The 23,414-nt window shown below is 44.4% G+C and overlaps 2 protein-coding genes across 3 annotated transcripts; both read right to left on the reverse strand.

Moving 5' to 3' along the window:
* Positions 1–1,882: 1,882 nt before the first annotated feature.
* On the reverse strand, positions 1,883–17,996 carry LOC109864748 (EGF-containing fibulin-like extracellular matrix protein 2). The gene is made up of 11 exons (XM_020452667.2): positions 17,621–17,996; positions 6,780–7,015; positions 6,422–6,470; positions 6,080–6,292; positions 5,653–5,775; positions 5,086–5,202; positions 4,797–4,916; positions 4,490–4,609; positions 4,176–4,302; positions 3,052–3,247; positions 1,883–2,777 (listed from the first exon to the last, which is right to left on the reverse strand). Exons 2-11 carry the CDS (start codon positions 6,867–6,869, stop codon positions 2,616–2,618), a joined length of 1,317 nt encoding a protein of 438 aa, XP_020308256.1. The 5' UTR covers positions 6,870–7,015; positions 17,621–17,996; the 3' UTR covers positions 1,883–2,615.
* A 1,186-nt stretch (positions 17,997–19,182) lies between these two features.
* Positions 19,183–22,737, reverse strand: LOC109864918 (acidic fibroblast growth factor intracellular-binding protein B-like). 2 transcript variants are annotated; one of them, XM_020452998.2, is made up of 11 exons: positions 22,358–22,737; positions 22,092–22,176; positions 21,765–21,963; positions 21,547–21,673; positions 21,262–21,362; positions 21,041–21,174; positions 20,771–20,879; positions 20,508–20,571; positions 20,135–20,221; positions 19,891–19,988; positions 19,183–19,529 (listed from the first exon to the last, which is right to left on the reverse strand). In XM_020452998.2, the coding sequence occupies exons 2-11, from the start codon at positions 22,174–22,176 to the stop codon at positions 19,460–19,462; spliced, it is 1,074 nt and encodes a 357-aa protein (XP_020308587.1). In that variant the 5' UTR covers positions 22,358–22,737; the 3' UTR covers positions 19,183–19,459. The 2 variants fall into 2 exon arrangements, 1 of the variants encoding a protein (XP_020308587.1); XR_004204307.1 differs by having other exon boundaries at positions 20,731–21,362; positions 22,358–22,708.
* Positions 22,738–23,414: the final 677 nt, after the last annotated feature.

Below are 23,414 nucleotides of genomic sequence, written 5' to 3' on the forward strand. Positions count from 1 at the left end.
CGCATGGTGATCTTAGGCTTGTGAGCAGCTGCTCGGCCATGGAAACCCATTTCATGAAGTTCCCGATGAACAGTTCTTGTGCTGATGTTGCTTCCAGAGGCAGTTTGGAACTCTGTGAGTGTTGCAATTTTTATGGGCTTCGCGCTTCAGCACTCGGCAGTCCTGTTGACTATTAGAGCACGTTATGTCTTTAGCCTGGGTACAGAGCAGTTTACTATTCCTGTCTCAGCCTGGGAGAGAGAGCTGTGTGTCACACTGCCCCCTTGTGACAGAAATTTGACAAACTGACTTGTTGCAAAGGTGGCATCCCACATCACTGAGCTCCTCAGTAAGTAATACTACCAATGTTAGGCTATGGAGATTGCATGGCTGTGTGCTCTATTTTATACACCTGTCAGCAACGGGTGTGGCTGAAAAATCCACATACTTGTGTACACTTCACATTGCCTATGCATCTCTCAAGCCTAGGAGTTCACTGATAGGGAGAGGGAAGGCAGGTTCAGTAGTCAGGTTACAAAACCAGCAGATTCCATCACCTCGGGTTGTTACTATTCCTGTCTCAGTCTGGGAGAGAGAGCTGTGTGTCACACTGCCCCCTTGTGGCTCTACTGGCTACAGACTTCACCCTCGGCTCCTTGTGTCTGTACTGGCTACAGACTTCACCCTCGGCTCCTTGTGTCTGTACTGGCCACAGACTTCACCCTCGGCTCCTTGTGTCTGTACTGGCTACAGACTTCACCCTCGGCTCCTTGTGTCTGTACTAGCTACAGACTTCACCCTAGGCTCCTTGTGTCTGTACTAGCTACAGACTACACCCTCGGCTCCTTGTGTCTGTACTGGCCACAGACTTCACCCTCGGCTCCTTGTGTCTGTACTGGCTACAGACTTCACCCTCGGCTCCTTGTGTCTGTACTAGCTACAGACTTCACCCTCGGCTTCTTGTGTCTGTACTGGCTACAGACTTCACCCTCGGCTCCTTGTGTCTGTACTAGCTACAGACTACACCCTCGGCTCCTTGTGTCTGTACTGGCTACAGACTTCACCCTTGGCTCCTTGTGTCTGTACTGGCTACAGACTACACCCTCGGCTCCTTGTGGCTGTACTAGCTACAGACTACACCCTCGGCTCCTTGTGTCTGTACTAGCTACAGACTACACCCTCGGCTCCTTGTGTCTGTACTAGCTACAGACTTCACCCTCGGCTCCTTGTGGCTGTACTGGCTACACACTTCACTCTGGGCCTGATTACGTAAGACTGCGTGGCGTATGAGTCATCACCATTGAGCTGAGGATAGAGGGGAGGGGGGGGGGGGGGGGGGCGTGTGTGTGTGTGTCAAGGTGGAGGCTGGCCGGGCAGAGTGAGCGGAGGCGATGGACGGTGCATTAGGGCTTTCCCCTGTTTTTTTTGTGGACTGGAGAAGAATCACTAGCAAGCAATATGGCTTTAGTCACCCAGGGGAGAGGCTGTGGCTGTTCCATCAGTATGCCACTGCAGAGCAGGTCGCCTTGTTATGCCCCACATATTAAGGCTAATGAGTCTTAAGTGAATATTGACCCGTATAATCCAGCTGATTTCTCTAGCGAGACCTTCTGCCTGCTCTCATTGTTCAAGAGATCTTTTCCATTCTCTCAGTGGTTGTCACACAAGAAGCCCAGGCATGTTCTGCAGCTGTGGAAAGACAGAGTGCCACTGGCACTGGAGCACAGTGGACCTGGGGGATACATTCAGAAAGGTCAACTGGCTATGACCATAGCACGCTGTGGGGGAAGTTAGGACATACTGGTTGAAGGAAAAGGAGAAACAGAAGTTGAAGAAGTAGGAGAGAAATGGGACTATATTAAGAAGGGTGACATGGTGAAATAATATGCACAAAAAGCTATGGTTAACACGTGATTTAAATGTATATCGTTTTTATTTTGTATCAGCTTTCTGATACAGCTTTCTGTAACGTTACAAAGCTACAAACGGTGTGTGAGTGAGTCAGAGCTTCAGCACCAAGACTAGGTATGATTCAGGAGCGGGATGGATGCGGGAGCGACAGGGCGGATGAAGAGGATTGATCTGAGTGGTTATTGAGTCGTGTCCATGGATGATAAGGGAAACTGTCATAAAGGAATGGGAATAGCACGAAAACATAGGAGTGAGAATGAGTCTGTTCAAAGCAAGGGAACGACAGAGTCGGGATGAGAATGATTATGATACAATGACAACGTAATACGTTTTTTGGTTCTCTCTAGATCTTCAATTGGAGGGTGTTTGGTTGGTACCAAAGGTTACTAGGGTAATGGGCAACGTGGAGCGGTTGAGAATGATACTCTAGGAGGCAGGGAGCAAACATGTTCAGTATATCAAAACTACTTCGTAGTATTCATATTTATCAGTCATACGTTATTGATGCAGTATTCCAATGTATTTTTTATCTCACTCTGTCTTAGCTTTCCCAAATGATTGGGATTTGACAGAGTCGTGTGTTACCTTTGACATCATGTTACATTATCTGACTGTTCTGTTTCTGACCCCTTTCAATACTAGATTGTTCTGTGTTTCCTATTTTCCTTCTCTTGTGTTTATACTGTCCCCCCCCCCCCCCCTCTTTCTGTCTCTCTCCCCTTCCTCTAGAAGGCATGAGGCCCTACGTAGATGGACAGTCGCAGGGCCGAACTGGTCTGGTAGCTCAGGAGGGGATTGACTGACACCATCTCCAGGTCCAATGTGTACTCCAGGGGTCCTGTCACGGCCCGGGCTAAAACCAACATGGCGCTGATGTTGTTGATTTGCTGAGGGAGACACAGAGATGATAGTGAGGTTAGTCAGAGTCAGTCACACTACATTAGGCAGAAAAAGTGGGGGTTATTTCTCCTAGTCTTCGAAGTCAAGAAGCTTATCTAAGTGTTGTTATGATGCAAGGTCTCAAAACTGCAATACAATACGTTTCTAGACCTCCACTGTCATCATAAATTCACTAGTCTATCATCATATATTCACAAAGTGGATGGGAGGGTGACTCAGGCTGGTGCTATACAAGGGTTGTTACACTATATCTGTGCTCACTCTGATGTAGAAGTCTCCGTTGTCGTCTCCAGAGCGGATACGGAAGGTGTTGTAGGCTCCGGGGTAGACGCTGGTGGCCTGGATCTGAAAGATGTCTGAGGGGACGGAGCGTTCCGACGTGATGCTCATGTAGCGGTGGACGATAGAGAAGGGTAGGTCTCGACAGGCTGGCTTGGTCACAGGACAAACACAACGACTAGACACACAGGAGAGAAAAGTTGCAGTTTTTAGTCCTCTCTCTATTCTGTTTTAATTTCAATGAAACGGAGTCAAAAGTGAATCATTGAGCCATCTAGTTCATGATGTCAAATTTCAGGAAGTGACTTCCACTACGACACAACTCATATACAGTCTCTCTGAGTGAGTGAGTGAGTGAGTGAGTGAGTGAGTGAGTGAGTGAGTGAGTGAGTGAGTGAGTGAGTGAGTGAGTGAGTGAGTGAGTGAGAGTGAGAGAGAGAGAGAGAGTATATGAGTTGTGTCGTAGTGGAAGTCACTTCCTGAAATTTGACATCATGAACTAGATGGCTTAATGATTCACTTTTGATTCCGTTTCATTGAAATTAAAACAGAATATTTGTTCATCAATATTGTATATTTAGTGATGAATATGTCCTCTGAAATGCTCATGCCTCTAGATAAAATGTTCAAAAGAGTAGTTCATAACTCAACCACTAGAGGGGTATATTGCAATACTGAAGGAGCACTGGCGAACTATCCTCAAACCAAGACGGATTACATACAACTGTATTTGAACAGTGGCCATTTCCCCAAGTAATTTTCTGAAACCTTTTCATAGAGCCAAAACAAGTTGAGGGAAATACACCACTGTCCACACCTGTTATCAATTTAACACTTGTTTCCCTCTTCTAACAGCGTTCTAATTGTACTGGAACATGATCAACTGAAAAGGGCACAGAATTGGACAGAAATATGGAAAAAGTAATTGGAGCAATCTTAGAAATAATGTGAGCTGTGCTCCATGCAGAGCGAGGCTGATGATATGGACAGAGGTTGATAATGGGGGAAAGGTGTGTGTGTGTGTGTGTGTGTGTGTGTGTGTGTGTGTGTGTGTGTGTGTGTGTGTGTGTGTGTGTGTGAGCGTGTTTTAATAAATGTTCACTTACTTGTCAGTTATTTGGATGTAAGGGTCCTGACAGAGGTTGGTGTCCACACACTGATAGGCACCGTGGATATTCACACAGGTCTGTCCTGTAGTACACTGGTGCTCTCCGGTCTCACACTCATTTATATCTGGGGGGGAGGGGATAGAGAAAAGGTTTGGGAAAGGGAAGGTTCGAATACAATAGGACACAGAATCTCAATGAATAGAATAGAATCAAGTTGTCCACTAACGAGGACAACGAAAGGACACAGGTACAATTAGCTGACGTTGAAGTGAAAGACGGGCAAATGGAGAACAGATGGAGAGAGTGCTTACCCTGGCATAGTCGGGTGCCCAGCAGCTGGTAGCCTTCTGGGCACTGACAGGAGAACTTCCCGGGTTCATTGACACACTGGAACTGGCACAGGTAACTGGAGTAGCTGCACTCGTCTATGTCTGCAGAACGCAGGAGGGAGAGGGAGGGGAACAGCGTTTCAGATCATAGCGCAGCTGTTTTAACCAAGGAAACAGACAGAGAGCTTTTAAATAATGCAAGAAAGAAAGAGATGTTTTTTCTTTTCAGATCGTAGCACTGCGATTTTAATGGCACTATAGAGACAGACAGACAGACAGATCCTCTCACCATTGCAGGCGAAGCCGTCAGGCCCCAACTCGTAGCCCTGGTCACAGCGACAGAGGAAGGTACCGTAGGTGTTATAACACCTCTGCTGACAGGGGGCGCCCATGTCACACTCATTCACATCTGGAAGTAGGAGGAAAGGGAGAAGTCTATCAGTATATATACATTCTAACATCAGTCTGGATAGTGTGGGACTCTGTACTTTTGTCTGGTTGTAGCTATTAGTTTTACCATGACTCTGTGTGTATACAGTATGCGGTATTGCGTGTGTGCGTGTCTGACCATGCCTCACCAATACAGGAGCGGTTGTTGCCGGCCAGCTGGAAGCCTGGTTCACACTGACAGGAGAAGGAGCCGGGGACGTTGACACAGCGATGCTGACAGTACCTGTACCTGCACTCATCAATATCTAACAGCACAGATGGAAGGAGAGCATTCAGAAACAGTTCCAGAGAAAGAGGAGATTGCTTTGACCAACCAGGTTGTTATGGTAAAGGAGAATTTGATCCAAGGACTTGCCTGGTTAAATAGAGGTCAAATAACATGCTACAATGACTAAGCTGAACCACAACAATGCAGTGAGACCACAAACAGTGAGTTGGTGTGACTCAGGCCAAGGGGTAGGCTGGTTAGAGAGAGTCCTATGGAGAGTGCTATACATTCTTAGAAAGAATGGTGCTATCTAGAACCTAAAAGGGTTATTTGGCTGTCCCCATAGGAGAACCATTTGAAGAACCCTTTCTGGTTCCAGGTAGAACCATTTCCCCAGAGGGTTCTAGGTGGAACCCAAAAGAGTTCCTACGGGGACAGCCGAAGAACCCTTTTATAGAACCCTTTTTAAGAGTATATTTTGACCTACCAATGCACTCGGTGCCAACCTTGCGGTAACCATCAGGACACTGGCAGGTGAAGGCTCCAGGTGTGTTGATGCACTGCTGGCTGGGCTGGCAGTCGTGTTCATCTCTCTCACACTCATTCACATCTGTGTGTGTCATATGGCAATGAAACACACCGTTTTAAGTAACATAGTAAGTTAATACATTTGATGCACCAACAGCTGAGAATTCCCCACATTGCTGAATTGTTATTCCTGTCTCATGCATTCCCCATCAACAACACCTACCACCCCGACCCCAAGGACAACAGGACAAACAGCTCTTTCACCACTCTCCGTCCCATAAAACTAAGAGCAGCTGTCCTCGTGAAATCTACACATTCCAGTACCAGCTATCCACGTACATACACACATTATCCCTCCCCTGTCTCATCCTCCAGCCGGTACTCACCCACACAGCTGTCTCCCTGGGGTTCGTAGCCCAGAGGACAGGGGTTGAAGGGCTCTCTGGCAGTGCTCTCCAGGTTGGTCCCAGGCTGGCTGGGGGGGTCCTGGGCTGGGATGACTGAGGCAGAGCGGGGGAGGCACAGGTAGCCCCCGTAGTGGTTGAAGCACTTCATCTCACCCTTACAGGCCTCCGGAATGGTCTCACACTCGTTTATGTCTGACGGGAGAGAGGGAGAGACAGCGAAAGGCTGAAGGAAAAGGACTGACAGACACGAGTGGTTTCAAGTTGTAATGCTCTCGCTCACGACACGGACATGGGGACATGAGGATAAGCGAGAGCCTTTACCTTTGCAGTGCTGAGTCTGGGAGTCCCATTGATACCCATCTGTGCATTCCTACAGATAGCAGGAGAGAGAGTCTCATGTAGTGTATCATCCAAATAACCTTTCATGTACAGCTATTATATGCACTTTAACCAATAGGATGAGAGGGAGGAGGAGATGATGACACATAGTCATGAGCACAGAGAACAGGTCAGCGGAGGTCAACTGAAAAGAGAAGAGCAGCTGCAGTACAAAAAGGGGCCAAATCATCAGTCTGGTACATGCTGGGAGGGGGACGAAAAGATAGCAAGGTAGGAGAGAGGGATTGAGAGAGTGAGAGAACGAGAGTCCTGGTTTGCACGCCGAAATACCCATCCTTACCGTGTAGGTGTCACTTTCTGTAGGTGGCTGTGAAATAGCACTGCGAAGGATCACAGACACACACAGGATGGACACACACACGCCCCGCATGCTCACGTACTGACTGGCAGATAGAACAGGATCGCACGCGTTAACACACACTGGCACAGCCGGCGGGTCACACAGGTAACGGCGCCTCAGGTCAGGATGAAAGAAGCTTCCGACTTGTTGTGGTGCTCAGAGCAGTTCAGTGGTATCTGTATAGAGAGAGAGGGAGAGAGGGAGAGAGGGAGAGAGGGAGAGGGAGGGAGAGAGAGAGAGAGAGAGAGAGAGAGAGAGAGAGAGAGAGAGAGAGAGAGAGAGAGAGAGAGAGAGAGAGAGAGAGAGAGAGAGAGAGAGAGAGAGAGAGAGAGAGAGAGAGAGAGAGAGAGAGAGAGAGAGAGAGAGAGAGAGAGAGAGAGAGAGAGAGAGAGAGAGAGAGAGAGAGAGAGAGAGAGAGAGAGAGAGAGAGAGAATATGAGTTGTGTCGTGTCGTAGTGGAAGTCACTCAGAGTTAGATACTCTGGCGACTCATTGACCTGGGTTGAGAACACTTCAGAAAGAGAGAGAGACTCAGCAACCTGAGTGGTAAATCATCCACCTCATAAACTTCTCAAAGGCTCAGACACAGAGCAGAAGTCAAGTCAAACAAGTGACATGTGACATGATTTGCTAATCAAACATCTTTCCCCCTGAATCCACGCCAGTATTATGGAGAGGACGTACGTCTCCCCCTGCTGGTGAAAGAAAAATATAAGGGTGTTCTCCATCCATCAGCTAAAAATAAAGTCAACAGCAAGGAAATGCTTTCATTATAGCTCTCCACACACAGCCATCTATTTCCCTAGACAGCCCCACTGTAACTAGGAATATACACACACACACACACACACACACACACACACACACACACACACACACACACACGGAAGCGCCCACACACATACCACACACACACACAAGCCCGCTGGGACTTCACATTGAAAACTTGTGGAGGCTGAACCAGTAGTATACCAGAGTGGGCCACTAAAAACAATAACCCTGTAAGAGGTCCAAAATCTCAGGGTATTATCTGTCAATTTCAAGACATTACTTTCCGTTCTCCCAGATGCCGCAGGCTCTCAGACAGGTATCTGCTCTGTTCATCCATCTACATCACTGTTACTAGTACCACATAATCCATTGTTGTCTTTATCTGAGCCTGGCTTCATTCATCATCATGGCTAGTGTTATTAATCACTGAAGTACTGCATATGGAGGTGGAGAAGTATACAGACAGGGCTTTGCTGCCCATTTCAGGAGAACCCAACCATCCTCCATGTAATGTTCTTGGCATGAGGAAGCACAGCTGTTTAAGTAGAACATGTACCTAGACAAATAAATCCTCAATTCCAGCTCCCCATTTCTGAGTAACCGTTGTTCGTGCAAAACTGTCAGCAGAGGCTCCAGACAGAATAGATAAAGAGGAAAGCTATAATCACTGCTTTCTTTATACGTGTACACACACGCACACACTTTAAATATTTTATTGAATCCACCAATCACATTACATCACAAAGGACCCATTTCAAGAGTCACTCACGTGAACAAAAAGAGCTTCTCCTCCACACAGCTAGGTGGCCCATAACTGCCAAAACAGAGAAGTACCTAGCCACATCTACTGTACATGCACACACCTACACACACACACACACACAAACCTCATGCCGAGTGTGTTGGCTATTATGCTAATTAACAAAAAAGAAGCCACAGAGTGATGTGCGTGCCACACGTAAATACTGTCTTACATCACACTCCAAATGTAGCCTTACCTTCGCTCTGAAGCACCAAAACCAACAGCAGATGTTCCACTAAGTTCCCAGGACAAGTACCCACTCAGTACACACAATGCCCTTGTCACACAACTTCACAATCTTTCATACACTCACAAAAGTCTTATAGTGGGCCTTGCGTCATATCATCTTCAATAGGTCTGCATCATAAGCAGGAGGACACTTATATACAGCCCTGATATGAGGACACGTCAGAATCCTTGTGTAGACACTGTGGTACTCTTACAGCCAGGGCGGAGGGGATCTGACCTAAAACCACCAAAAAACAAAAACTGTTCGCCCGAGTCCACTCAGTCACCCAGGACTGTGGGCAGCAGGGAGACGTGGGTATGTACTGCCCCGCCACCGCTGACCAGTGAGCACCAAGTGGTGTTTGGACCTCTGGAATGCCCGTGGCAAGGATGTGGGCTGCAGTTCCCAGTAGGGATACCCTACTATCAGTGTTTCCCAGAGTATCAGGTTCTGGGAAAGCCCCCCATGGTTCATGTAGGACAGCTGCTGCCAACCCTACAGCCTCTGGTCTCTGAGTGGGCGGATGGTTCGTCACTCTGACAGCCCTCCACAGGTCAACCACTGGTCTGTTCATTGTTTGTGGTTCTGGTAAAGACAAGCGTTGTTGAAGAAATATATGATTTCCTTGACTATCATTGAAATGGAATTACAGTTGTATGACAAAAGGGAAATGGGTAGCGTGACAAACTTGACATTAAAGTGTAGAACCACGTAGTTTACCATTTTTCACAGAAATATAAATATATATATATATATATATATATATAAAGTTGAAGTCGGAAGTTTACATACACCTTAGCCAAATACATTTAAACTCAGTTTTTCACAATTCCTGACATTTAATCCCAGTAAATATTCCCTGTCTAGGTCAGTTAGGATCACCACTTCATTTTAAGAATGTGAAATGTCAGAATAATAGTAGATAGAATTATTTCTTTCAGCTTTTATTTCTTTCATCACATTCCCAGTGGGTCAGAAGTTTACATACACTCAATTAGTATTTGGTATCATTGCCTTTAAATTGTTTAACTTGGGTAAAATGTTTCAGGTAGCCTTCCACAAGATTGCCACAATAAGTTGGGTGAATTTTGGCCCATTCCTCCTGACAGAGCTGGTGTAACTGAGTCAGGTTTGTAGGCCTCCTTGCTCGCACACACTTTTTCAGTTCTGCCCACACATTTTCTATATGATTAAGGTCAGGGCTTTGTGATGGCCACTCCAATAACGTGGCTTTGTTGTCCTTAAGCCATTTTGCCACAACTTTGGAAGTATGCTTGATAATTGTCCACTTGGAAGACCCATTTGCAACCAAGCTTTAACTTCCTGACTGATGTCTTGAGATATTGCTTCAATATATCCACATCATTTTCCTCCCTCATGATGCCGTCTATTTTGTGAAGTGCACCAGTCCCGCCTGCAGCAAAGCACCCCCTGCTGCCACCCCCGTGCTTCACGGTTGGGATGGTGTTCTTCGGTTTGCAAGCCTCCCCCTTTTTCCTCCAAACATAACAATGGTCATTATGGCCAAACAGTTATATTTTTGTTTCATCAGACCAGAGGACATTTCTCCAAAAAGTACAATCTTTGTTCCCATGAGCAGTTGCAAACCGTAGTCTGGCTTTTTTATGCCAGTTTTGGAGCAGTAGCTTCTTCCTTGCTGAGTGGCCTTTCAGGTCATGTCGATATAGGACTCGCTTTACTGTGGATATAGATACTTTTGTACCTGTTTCCTCCAGCATCTTCACAAGGTCCTTTGCTGTTGTTATGGGATTGATTTTCACTTTTCGCACCACAGTACGTTCATCTCTAGGAGACAGAACGCGTCTCCTTCCTGAGCGGTTTGACGGTTGCGTGGTCCCATGGTGTTTATACTTGCGACTATTGTTTGTAGAGATGAACGTGGTACCTTCAGGCATTTGGAAATGGCTCCCAAGGATGAACCAGACTTGTGGAGGTCTAAAAAAAAATTCTAAGGTCTTGGCTGATTTATTTTGATTTTCCCATGATGTCAAGCAAAGAGGCACTGAGTTTGAAGGCAGGCCTTGAAATACATCCACAGTTACACCTCAAATTAACTCAAATGATGTCAATTAGCCTATAAGAAGCTTCTAAAGCCATGACATAATTCTCTGGAATTTTCCTAGCTGTTTAAATGCACAGTCAACTTAGTGTATGTAAACTTCTGATCCACTGGAATTGTGATGCAATTTCTTTGCTTTTTAATGCGTATGAGCCAGTCAGTTGTGTTGTGACAAGTTAGGGGTGGTATACAGAAGATAACCCTATTTGGTAAAAGACCAAGTCCATATTATGGCAAAAACAGCTCAAATAAGCAAAGAGAAACGACAGTCCATCATTACCTTAAGACATGAAGGTCAGTCAATGCGGAAAAATTCAAGAACCTCGAAGTGCAGTCGCAAAAATCATCAAGCGCGATGATTAAACTTGCTCTCATGAGGACACCCACAAGAAAGAAAGACCCAGAGTTCCTCTGCCGCAGAGGACAAGTTAATTAGCGTTACCAGCCTCAGAAATTGCAGCCCAAATAAATGCTAAGAAGAGACTTGCTTTGGGCCAAGAAACACGAGCAATGGACATTAGACCGGTGGAAATCTGTCCTTTGGTCTGATAGAACCAAAATCCTCAAATTTAGACCTAACTGCCGGGTTTTTGTGAGACGCCGAGTGGGTTGAACGGATGATCTAGTTCCCACCGTGAAGTATGGAGTAGACGGTGTGATGTGCTTTGCTGGTCACACTGTCATTGATTTAATTAGAATTCAATGCACAATTAACCAGCATGGCTAGCAATACACCATCCAATCTGGTTTGCGCTTAGTGGGACTATCATTTGTTTTACAACAGGACAATGACCCAACACACCTCCAGGCTGTGTAGTTGGCTATTTGGCCAAGAAGGAGAGTGATGTATTGCTGTATTAGATGACCTGGCCTCTACAATCATCCATCCTCAACCCAATTGAGATGGTTTGGGATGAGTTGGACTGCAGAGTGAAGGAAAAGCAGCCAACAAGTGCTCAGCATATGTGCAAACTCCTTCAAGACTGTTGGAAAAGCATTCCAAGTGAACCTGGTTGAGAAAATGCCAAGTGTGCAAAGCTGTCATCAAGGCAAAGGATGGCTATTTTGATTAATCTAAAATATAAAACATATTAAAAATAACACTTTTTTGATTACTACATGATTCCATATGTGTTATTTCATAGTTTTAATGTCTTCACTATTATTCCACAATGTAGAAAATAGTAAAAATAAAGAAAAACCCTTGAATGAGTAGGTGTGTCCAAGCTTTTGACTGGTACTGTGTATACACTACCGTTCAAAAGTTTGGGGTCACTTAGAAATGTCCTTGTTTTTGAAAGAAGAGCACATTTTTTGTCCATTAAAATAACATCAAATTGATCAGAAATAAAGTGTAGACATTGTTAATGTTGTAAATGACTGTTGTAGCTGGAAACGGCAGATTTTTTATGAAATATCTAAATAGGCGTACAGAGGCCCATTATCACCAACCATCACTGTGTTCCAATGGCACGTTGTGTTAGCTAATCCAGGTTTACCATTTTAAAAGGCTAATTGATCATTAGAAAATGATTTTGCAATTATGTTAGCACAGCTGGAAACTGTTGTTCTGATTAAAGAAGCAATAAAACTGTCCTTCTTCAGACTAGTTGAGTATCTGGAGCATCAGCATTTTGGGGTTTGATTACAGGCTCAAAATGGCCAGAAACAAAGACCATTCTTCTGAAACTCGTCAGTCTATTCTTGTTCTGAGAAATGAAGGCTATTCCATGCGAGAAATTGCCAAGAAACTGAAGATCTCGTCCAACGCTGTGTACTATTCCCTTCACAGTATAGCGCAAACTGGCTCTAACCAGAATAGAAAGAGGAGTGGGAGGCCCCTGTGCACAACTGAGCAAGAGGACAAGTACATTATAGTGTTTAATTTGAGAAACAGATACCTCACAAGTTCTCAACTGGCAGCTTCATTAAATAGTGCCCGCAAAACACCAGTCTCAACGTCAACATTGAAGAGGCGACTCCGGGATGCCGGAGTCGCAAAGAAAAAGGCAGAGTAGCTAAGAAAAAGCCAAATCTCAGACTTGCCCATCTTAATATTTTCTTTTTATTGGCCAAAAAACACAGACACTGGACAGAGGAACTCTGCCTAGAAGGCTAGCATCCCGGAGGAGTCGCCTCTTCACTGTTGAAGTTGAGACTGGTGTTTTGCGGGATTTGCAGATTGGCCTAGCCAATCGGGTGATTGTGGAGGCCAGGCCATCTGACGCAGCACTCCTTTAGTATTGGTTTCTTTGCAGCAATTCGACCATGAAGGCCTGATTCACACAGTCTCCTCTGAACAGTTGATGTTGCGATGTGTCTGTTACTTGAACTCTGTGAAGCATTTATTTTGGCTGCAATTTCTAAGACTGGTAACTCTAATGAACTTGTCCTCTGCAGCAGAAGTAACTCTGAGTCTTCCTTTCCTGTGGTGGTCCTCATGAGAAACAGTTTCATCATAGCGCTTGGTGGTTTTTGCAACTGCACTTGAAGAAACTTTCAAAGTTCTTGACATTTTCTGCATTGGCTGACCTTCATGTCTTAAAATCGTTGCTCTTTGCTTATTTGAGCCATAAAATGGACTTGGTCTTTTACCAAATAGGGCTATCTTCTGTATACCACCCCTAACTTGTCACAACACAACTGATTGGCTCAAATCAATCAATCAATCAAATTCATTTATAAAGCCCTTATTACATCAGCTGATGTCACAAAGTGCTGTACAGAAACCCAGCCTAAAACTCCCAACAGCAAGCAACGCAGGTGTAGAAGCATGAACCTTTACAGGATCGGTGTCACCCCGCGGGATGGTTGAACTAACGTAGGCTAATGTGATTAGCATGAGGTTGTAAGTAACAAGAACATTTCCCAGGACATAGATAAATCTGATATGGGCAGAAAGCTTAAATTCTTGTTAATCTAACTGCACTGTCCAATTTACAGTAGCTATACCATGCTATTGTTTGAGGAGAGTGCACAGTTATGAACTTCAAAATGTATCAATAAACCAATTAGGCACATTTGGGCAGACTTGATACAACATTTTGAACAGAAATGCAATGGTTCATCAAATCAGTCTAAAACTTTGCACATATACTGCTCCCATCTAGTGTCCAAAATCGACATTGCGCCTAACATGAAATAGTACATTGTGACCTTCCCGCTTTCATTTCAAAGATAACGGAACAAAAAATAAGAAATAAACTTTTTTTTTGTTTGTTTGACCTTTTACCAGATCTAATGTGATACATTATCCAACATTAGTTTATTTCCACAAACTTCAAAGTGTTTCCTTTCAAATGGTATCAAGAATATGCATATCCTTGCTTCAGGTCCTGAGCTACAGGCAGTTAGATTTGGGTATGTCATTTTAAGGGAAAACTGGGGGAAAAAGGGTGTGATCATTACGAAGGAAAGAAATTCCACAACTTAACTTTTCACAGGGCACACCTGTTAATTGAAATGCATGAAGCTGGTTGAGAGAATGCCAAGAGTGTGCAAAGCTGTCATCAAGGCAAAGGGTGGCTACTTTGAAGAATCTCAAATATAACAAAATATATTTGATTTGCTTAACACTTTTTTGGTTACGACATGATTCCATGTGTGTTATTTCATAGTTTTGATGTCTTCACTATTATACTACAATGTAGAAAATAGTAAAAAAATTAAAAAAAAAAAAAAAACTTGAATGAATAGGTGTGTCCAAACCTTTGAATACCCCTTTACTTTTTCCACATTTTGTTAGGTTACAGCCTTATTCTAAAATTGATTAACTGGTACAGTACTTTGTTGAAGCATCTTTGGCAGTAATTACAGCCTCGAGTCTTCTTGGGTATGACCCTACAAGCCTGGCACACCTGTATTTGGGGAGTTTCTCCCATTCTTCTCTACAGATCCTCTCAAGCTCTCAGGTTGGATGGGGAGCGTTGCTGCACAGCTATTTTCAGGTCTCTCCAGAGATGTTCAATCAGGTTTAACTCCGGGCTCTGGCTTGGCCACTCAAGGACATTCAGAGACTTGTCCCCAAGCCACTCCTGCGTTGTCTTGGCTGTGTGCTAAGGGTCGTTGTCCTGTTGTAGGTGAACCTTCGCCCCAGTCTGAGGTCCTGAGCCCTCTGGAGCAGGTTTTCATCAAGGATCTCTCTGTCCATTGCGTCTGCCACTGAAAAACATCCCCACAGCATGATTCTTCAACCACCATGCTCCACTGTAGGGATGGTGCCAGGTTTCCCCACAGCATGATTCTTCAACCACCATGCTCCACTGTAGGGATGGTGCCAGGTTTCTCCACAGCATGATTCTTCAACCACCATGCTCCACTGTAGGGATGGTGCCAGGTTTCCCCACAGCATGATTCTTCAACCACCATGCTCCACTGTAGGGAGGGTGCCAGGTTTCTCCACAGCATGATTCTTCAACCACCATGCTCCACTGTAGGGATGGTGCCAGGTTCCTCCAGACGTTACGCTTGGCATTCAGGCCAAATAGTTCAATCTTGATTTCATCAGACCAGAGAATGTTGTTTCTCATAGTCTGAGAGTCTTTATTTGCCTTTTGGCAAACTCCAAGCAGGCTGTCATGTGCCTTTTACTAGGAGTGGCTTCCGCCTGGCCACTCTTTCATAAAGGCCTAATTAGTTCAGTCCTGCAGAGATGGTTGTCCTTCTGAAAGGTTATCCCATCTCCACAGAGGAGCTGGGATAACTCTAGAGCCCTGTCAGAGTGACCATCGGGTTCTTGGTCACCTCCCTGACCAACGCCCTTAACCCCCGATTACTCAGTTTGCCCGGACGGCCAGCTCTAGGAAGAGTCTTGGTGGTTCCAAATTTCTTCCATTTAAGAATGATGGAGGCCACTGTATTCTTGGGGACCTTCAACGCTGCAGACATTTCTTGGTACCCTTCCCCAGATCTGTGCCTCGACACAATCCTGTTTTGGAGCTCTACGGACAATTCCTTCGACCTCATGGCTTGGTTTTTGCTCTGACATGCACTGTCATCTCTGGGACCTTAAATAGACAGGTGTGTGCCTTTCCAAATCATGTAAAATCAATTGAATTTATCACAGGTGGACTACAATCAAGTTGTAGAAACATCACAATGATGATCAATGGAAACAGGATGCACCTGAGCTCAATTTCGAGTCTTATAGCAAAGGGTCTGAATTCTTATGTAAAATAAGATATTTCTGTTTAAACCTGTTTTCTCTTTGTCATTATGAGTGATTGTGTGTAGCTTGCTGAGGATTTTTTTGTTGTATTTAATACATTTTAGAATAAGGCAGTAATGGAAAAAATGTGTGGAATGGAAAAAGTCAAGGGGTCTGGAAACTTTACTTGGTTTGAACAAGGAATTCAACTACTCTTGGGGGACAATGTGATGTCTTTAATTGGCCCAGGTGCTTACTTATGTTACTGGCATCAGTAGTATGTTAACTCGTGCAACAGGAGGCATCACTCTCCCTGAATCCACACCATCAGCAGAATGACTAAGCAAAATATCCACAGGGTCAAAAAGAAATGACCTCATGGGGACTAGGCAAAACACACAGCGAGACCACACACACACAGTTATACACACATACAACTACATCTACACACACACACACGTGGGAGAGCCAACCAGAGATGGTCTTGTCTTGAGATGTGCATACTGTACATAGCCAGCTTTGTTCTGTTCTGCTCAGTAGCGCATGGATTTGCTCTCTCCCTAACATGGTGGCCCGGTGGGCTCAAGTTGTGCTCTGCTCCCCTCGCTGCACTGAACCTGCCACCCAGAGGCCAGAACTTCTTACATGTGATACCACTGAACTCCTGTGATGGGAGATTTCTTTCACATTGCCAGACAGTAGCTCTGCAGAATAACACATAACAGTTCCCTATGGAGTTAGCCTGTTGTCCCATTAGCACAGGGCGGCAGTCTGCTGGGGAGTACATTGCTGTAGTAAATGGATGAGGTGAGGCGTGCCGAGGGCAGGAGATAATGGACACAGGGTGGGTCAGAGGGGGGAGTTTGGTCCTCTGGGGTGCAACTCTCTGGCCCTCCTTGGCATGCTTCTGCGTTTTCCCCTGAATCACTGTAGTCATTCCAGCCTCATGCAGGCCTATGAACAGACTATTCTTTCTGTCAAATGTTAGTTATTGAGAGTATATAAACAAAGCGATAAAAATGGGGCCCTGCTCTGCACAGAAGTGGTACGTATGTAACGGAGTGGGAAGGCAGTGTCCTGTACTGTGATGGTGTGTGTATATAGGAGTGAGGGTGTATACAGGGTGTGTTTAGTGCACCTGTCTCTCTAGTTTGATGTGGATGTCTTAGTGTGACCATATGGTACAGAAGGCCTGGCTGCTCTTCCTCACACTAATGGAAGACTTTCCAACAAACAAATCCTGAACTTAAGGTTCTCTCTTAACTGACCATGTTGTCTGGCAGGATTTGTCATGCAAAAGGTTCGCAGGGGATATTAATAGACTTTGCAATTGTGACATTAAATAGTTGTGAAATAGTAGTTGGATCTGTAAGAGAGTTTTGTAATACATTTCCATTAACAAATACACCTACTATATTACACATGCTCTCTGTCCCTCCCTCCCACTCCCTCTCTAACACACACACATACACAAGTGCAGGGCCTTGCCACCTCAGCTCTTGTAAGGGTTGAACTGCAGCTGTGGAGGTTGAGAGGAGAGAATGGTTTAACTGTGACGTGTCCACCCCCTCCAGGAGCAAACAGAGGGTCAGAGGCATTACACACTTTTTTTCCCTTTTCTTTGTGACACACACACACTTGGTTACTCACTCGCAAACACTCTCGTAGACACACACACAACCCCCCCCCCCCCCCCCCCCCCCCGCTCTTTCAAACCTGCACACACTGTCATTGTAAAACATGGTGAACTCACAGACAAGTCTTCTTTCCTGTGTGAAATCTTCTTCTTCTTGCTATCTTCAGGTCCCTAGTTTGTGTCCCTGTTGCTCTGTGCTCGATGTGCTGTTCTAGTCCGCTGGTGGTGGTAGTCCCTGGTGTGTTGTGAGCATGAAGAGCTGAAGTGGTCCTTCTGTCTGTCCTGCTCCTGCCTCTATGGCCCTGAGAGAGTGAGTGGGGAGATCGACAGCTGGAGCAGCTGAATGCATGCAGGGGAGGGAGAGAGAAAAAGAGAGAGGGAGAGAGGAGAGAAGGACAGCCCATTTCTACCCCCACTCTGGCCCCCTGCACTGCCATCCTCCACCCTCCCACGACCCCCCTCCCTGACCCCCCAGGATGCAAATTCCTGGTCTGCGGCCCAAATTCAAAATCTGTCCAAATCACAGGCGGAACAACAACTTGCATAGATTCACACACATACTCCCACCTCCCCCCTGTGCCCCCACTCACTGGTCACGTAACGCACCTGGTTTCATTTCAAATCACCCTTCACAGCTTCACAACTCACTCCCCCACTCACCCCCATCTATCTATCCTTACCTCCCCCATCTTTTTCTCTCTTTCTGTACAGCCACTTAGTTTCCTTCACTCTCGTCCAATCTGACACAGACAGATATTTATAGCTTGGGAGAGAAGTTGGTGGAATGTGGACAAAAAAAAATTGCGAAGGAGAGAGGGAAAGAGACAAGCCCTCTTGGAAAAGTGGTTAGCTTTTCTAACTACCAATAAATATTTAAACTGGAGGTCCTTTCTGGATGATATACAGAGACAGACATGTTTATATGTAAAAGCATGGAAAGAGTGACTGAAGTAATCATCCATTTCTTCAAGCGGTTTTGTTGTAACTACAGTACTACTACTTTGGCAACACAGTATCTCTTCTAACAATTACATGAAAGCTGTGTACTCCAGGACAGCTCTACTACCGTATACAGACAGAGAAATATGTTCATCCTTTTTACAATATTATTATCGAAGTGTCTAAATTGTTAGTTATAATTTCAAATTCCTAGTTGACAAGGAAATGAGCAGTGTCATTATTGTCATTACACACACCTAATCATGGGTTGCTTTTGTGTGTGTGTGGGGGGGGGGGGGGGGAAGCTGTCGTCACAGGAGACATCACTGTCAGAAATCCCCAACCCTCCCCCAGCTGACAAATTGCGCCCCCTCCCGTTGCTGCTACCCAACCCCCAGTGGCCACACACAGACACAATTCACTACGGTCTTAGCATTTCATAATCCACTCAGGCTTATTTTTACTATGCAGATGCATTCCCAATATAGTCATTACCAATATTCATTCATCCATACTGGGGTGTATGAGATTCTAACCACTTCCTTGGCATGTTAAAACTGTGAAAGATCGAAGCGTTACATTAAACCAAAAGGGTCCCAACACCTGCAGCTGCCGTCAGTTTTTTTAATCGTAGTACTTTGCATCTGACATTAACACAAACAAGCACTCACAACATAAGCCCAAATATACACCTTATCTCCTTCACAGATCTGCAATACAATCAGCACAGAGACACCGTCGGTATAAAATCAGTTGACTTTATTTACAATAAAAATGAGGTGATATACATGATGACGTCGCAAAGTAGGTCGTCAGAAGAGACTGAGGGGGGAAAAAACTGCATAACGGCATGAAGGATGGAGAAATGTGGGCACTGGCATTAGAGGAGGAAGACATCTGACAGACAGAGCGGAGGATTTACATGATGACTGCAGACAGAAAGAGGGAAAGAAGACATGACTCCGATATAAAAGAGGACAGAAAGTTCCGAGTAGATAGTTGAGCGAGGTCTACGTCTCAGTCATGGTACATTTTGAGGATGCAGCTTTTTATCACTCCCATGTACCTGTCCCACACTACCTGGTGTCTGAGAGAGAGGAGGAAGAAAGAAGAAGACAAATTCTCATTATGAGCACTGGCCAAGGTTCCTAATATGGAGCGATTCTTTGTTAATTCACTTTAAGGAGAGGCCTATGTTTTAATATGGTTGTCTGATGAATATGTCTTTGCTGAGTGTGTCGTGGTGCAGGGTTGTGTAAACCGTTAACTACATTCCAGAATGGCTGCGCTAGAAACAAGGTAACTATAGGTTAAAGAAACGTGGAGAGAGATGCAGTGACACCCACTGGTGACAACTGGGATGTGAATATGAAGAAAAACATAAAACAGCCTGTGACCTTGATGAGTGCCAGACAGCACAATATGCATAACAATTATATTATACTCACTTGAATGTGTCGAGTACGTGTGCAGAGTTAGTGTAGTGAGTGAGGTAGAGTCTCATGTCTCCTGCTGTCCATTTGTCTGACCGACACGGCTCAATGAACTGGCAGGGAGGGAGGAGGAAAGATGACATCAGTCTCATGGGCAGCAGAAATGTCTGTAGACCTTATTGGCCTCGTAACCCAGAGCCAGTGTTGAATATAGAGACGAAAGATGTACTACTACACTACTAATGATTTATAAATGTACCTTTTCCACCAGATCAATGAAGAAGTCTCTGACTTCTTTTGTGTTGGTTAGTTTGGCAGCAATGTTGACAAGGCCTCTGGAGAGATTCTTTGGCGAAAATAGAGAGAAGAGTTTGTTTCAAATATTTATCAAATAATGAAAAGCTTTTTGATACTGCAGTTTAGAAATAATTGATACTGCAGTTTAGAAATAATTAAACTCAAGTGAACTGATTGAATTAGACAACGTACGTGCACATTTGACCCCATATAGCCATGGTTACCACAATTACTATTGACTGATTTACAGATTGTTGTAGTAGGCTGGACATCACCGATGAAAATGGGTGATGTCCAGCCGTGTTGGATAAACACAAGCATGTGTTGTCACTCACCTTGAAGTTGGCTTCCATCTCATTAAATGCTTTGGTCTTCCCCCGGAGAGCCGTGCACACCAAACTGAGTGGAGCAGAGGGGACGAGAGAAAACAGGAGCAAGGGCATGAGGGACCTTACCAAATATTATCATTCATAATAATAGAACACACATAATATGGAGAGAAATAAAAATTTGTGAATTCTTGACAGGAACTTAAAAAAAAATACAAAAATAACATACACATCAGGCGATCAATAACAAATCAACCACACTCTCATGCCTCTTGTGCTGGTCCAGCAGATCCCTGTCAGTGATTAAAATCTTCAGTTCTTTTAGATCTTGTAAGAACTCCTTCTCAAGATCCACGTCCATGTCTTCCACCATGTTATCTGAGAAGACAAAACTACTTCAGACCTCTGATGTTGTCATATTAGATTACAGTGCTGGGATCGTATAATTGTTTGCAGAACTTCAATTATAATGCGGGTCTCATAGGGAATCAGGACTGATTGCACTGTACAACTGCAGATCTGATAGACCAGGGAATCACCCAATGCTCCCACTGTCCAGTTGCTGATGAGCTGCCCTGCACAGAAGGCAAAGTCCTGGAATGTAAGATAGTGCAGCTTCTTCTTCCCAGTCTCAAAGCGATTATTGGCAAAGAAAACGATGGCAGCGTAATCCCTGAGAAGAGGAGACACAGGGGAGTTTTATACAAATAAAAAAAACAGATAGATACAAGATTTAAATTCCACTATTTTCTACTTTTACCTGGCCAGCTTGTCAGAGAGAAGGAAGTGCTGACGAATGTTCTCCACCAGGGGTCCCTTCAGTTCCTCCACAACTTTGAATACACGCTTGAAGTTATCAAACTAGGAGAAAAAGGTGATAGTTCAGAAGTCCACATGTAGAAAAACAGTTACATTTGGCCTTAAAATTGCAGTGTCTAGAGCTCTGAAGCTCATAGAATCTGTACAGGCAGGACAGTTTCACTAATGTTACAGGTCAGAGATATAGTCATTGTTATTGGGAGAGTCCGTCTTAGGTTTTTGCTACCTGCCGCCTGCAGCTCTTCAGTGTGACACCAGTCTTTGCACTGACGTCATCGAGGTCCTTCTTGGTCCCCTTTGAGAGCTTCTTCCCAAGGACCTCTCGCACAAACACGCTATCGAACGCATAGTACCTTTACACAGAGGAGAGACAGACAGATTAGGTGACGTTTAAGCCAGAAGAAGATAAGATATAAAGATGTGTATCAGGAGTTGGTAGAGCACCTCTCTATGAGCATGACCTGGCGATGAGGTGGGATCTGGAACAACAACTGATTGGCCAGCTTGACAGGGCTGTGTAGGAGGCGCTCACACATCTGGAAGGTTCTGTACTGGTCCATGGTGTCACTGTGCAGAACCTCAGCACTGGCCTCACACCCCTCCAATACCCCTCCCTCCATACGAACCTTCACTGCATCATTCACTGAGGATGGGGCAGAAAGGTAACAGGATTCACGGTTTACGTCATAAAGAATTTGATTAAATAACTTTGATGGATGACTGTGTCTAGTATATCTATGTGTGTGAGTTGGTTAATGTTGTGGCCCAAACCTGTGTAGCCATCCAGCCATAGCTGATACACTTCCTCATCCATAATGGTGGTGTTAACAACAAACACATCAAGTTCAACTGACATCTATGCAGAAACAAGAACAATTGTTTTAATAAGCTTAAAAGTTTTCATTTAACTTGTCACAATACCTGTGGAATATCATTAACCATAACTACTGTACTAAGTTATCAAATCAAGGTAGCTAGCTACTTATTATATTAACTAAAGTTACATACATTATCTGACTAAACAAGAAGATACTTACCCTTTTAAATTATAGTTCCAATATTCTATATTGTTATACTGCAAGTTTAAAAAAAACTGGGAGTAATAATCCATAGGCTGTCCAGAATTGGTAAATGAACGTTGGTTAAGGTGGCTAGCGAGTTGACCAGCGATTATCACCCAAGATAAAACAGGTGAAATATGAATTAGTATCTAAAAACATATCGGATAATAACCTCATATAAAATATATATTTACTACAGGAGACATTTCTATCCGTTGCTAATGCTGTAGTGATGCCCTTTAAAAAAAAAGAAGAAGAAAAGACCTGTCAACAACAGACTTGCTTCCATACAGCTGAGCACTTCCGTGTTTTGTCACGCAGATGGAGTCGTAGGTCCTTCTTCTTCTTCGGTGGAGTTTAACGTCGGTTGGCATCCAATATGTGCATTGCCGCCCCCAAAGGAACTATAGTGTACATCCCTTCAATGTTCCCTTAAAAAACGTCACTGAGCAAATGTTAGGTCTGCTGAGAGCAAACTTGAACGTTGTGAAAATTCTGTGCAACTTCCAGCGCACGTTTACTGTGAACCCTGAGGCTGTACCCACTTTAAATTACAGTTTTAACAGTGGCCAAGTAGGCTACTGTGGTTTTTTGATCACAATATAGGCCTAACAGAGTGGCCTAAAATAATAAACTATGGAGAAAATGCATCCCATAACAGTTTAACATGGAAATAGCTGTTCTATCATTCAGCCTACAGTAGCAGCCAATGTGTGGCGTTCAATGTAGGTCTACAATCCATGAGACTTATGAGAGAAAAAAAAACATGCAGGGCTTGACATGAACCTTTATCCACTTGTCCTTCAGACAAGTAGGTGACTGAAAATGTTTGTGTTGTTTGATGCAAGAAACCACTTTATAAACTAAAATACATGATTCACATACCATTATTACAGAGAATCAGACAAATTATTCTACCCTCTGCCTATTGGCTTATTCAAGCCTGTCTCAAAATACAACACTGCCCCTTTAAGACAGAAATGTACATGTTTTGTGCTCATTGCTGACTACAAATTATCTATAACTGGGCTAA

Source organism: Oncorhynchus kisutch, linkage group LG19 (genome assembly GCF_002021735.2).
Source record: "Oncorhynchus kisutch isolate 150728-3 linkage group LG19, Okis_V2, whole genome shotgun sequence".
Lineage (NCBI taxonomy): Eukaryota > Metazoa > Chordata > Actinopteri > Salmoniformes > Salmonidae > Oncorhynchus > Oncorhynchus kisutch.

Coding starts and splice junctions, on each gene's coding strand:
- LOC109864748 (XM_020452667.2), bottom strand. CDS start 6,869: ATGCGGGGCGTGTGTGTGTCCATCCTGTGTGTGTCTGTGATCCTTCGC. Junction 5,776..6,079: donor CCAGGGAGACAGCTGTGTGG/GTGAGTACCGGC, acceptor TGACACACACAG/ATGTGAATGAGTGTGAGAGA. Junction 4,917..5,085: donor CAACAACCGCTCCTGTATTG/GTGAGGCATGGT, acceptor TCCTACTTCCAG/ATGTGAATGAGTGTGACATG.
- LOC109864918 (XM_020452998.2), bottom strand. CDS start 22,176: ATGTCAGTTGAACTTGATGTGTTTGTTGTTAACACCACCATTATGGAT. Junction 21,363..21,546: donor TGAAGAGCTGCAGGCGGCAG/GTAGCAAAAACC, acceptor TTTTTCTCCTAG/TTTGATAACTTCAAGCGTGT. Junction 21,175..21,261: donor CTCTCTGACAAGCTGGCCAG/GTAAAAGTAGAA, acceptor TCCTCTTCTCAG/GGATTACGCTGCCATCGTTT.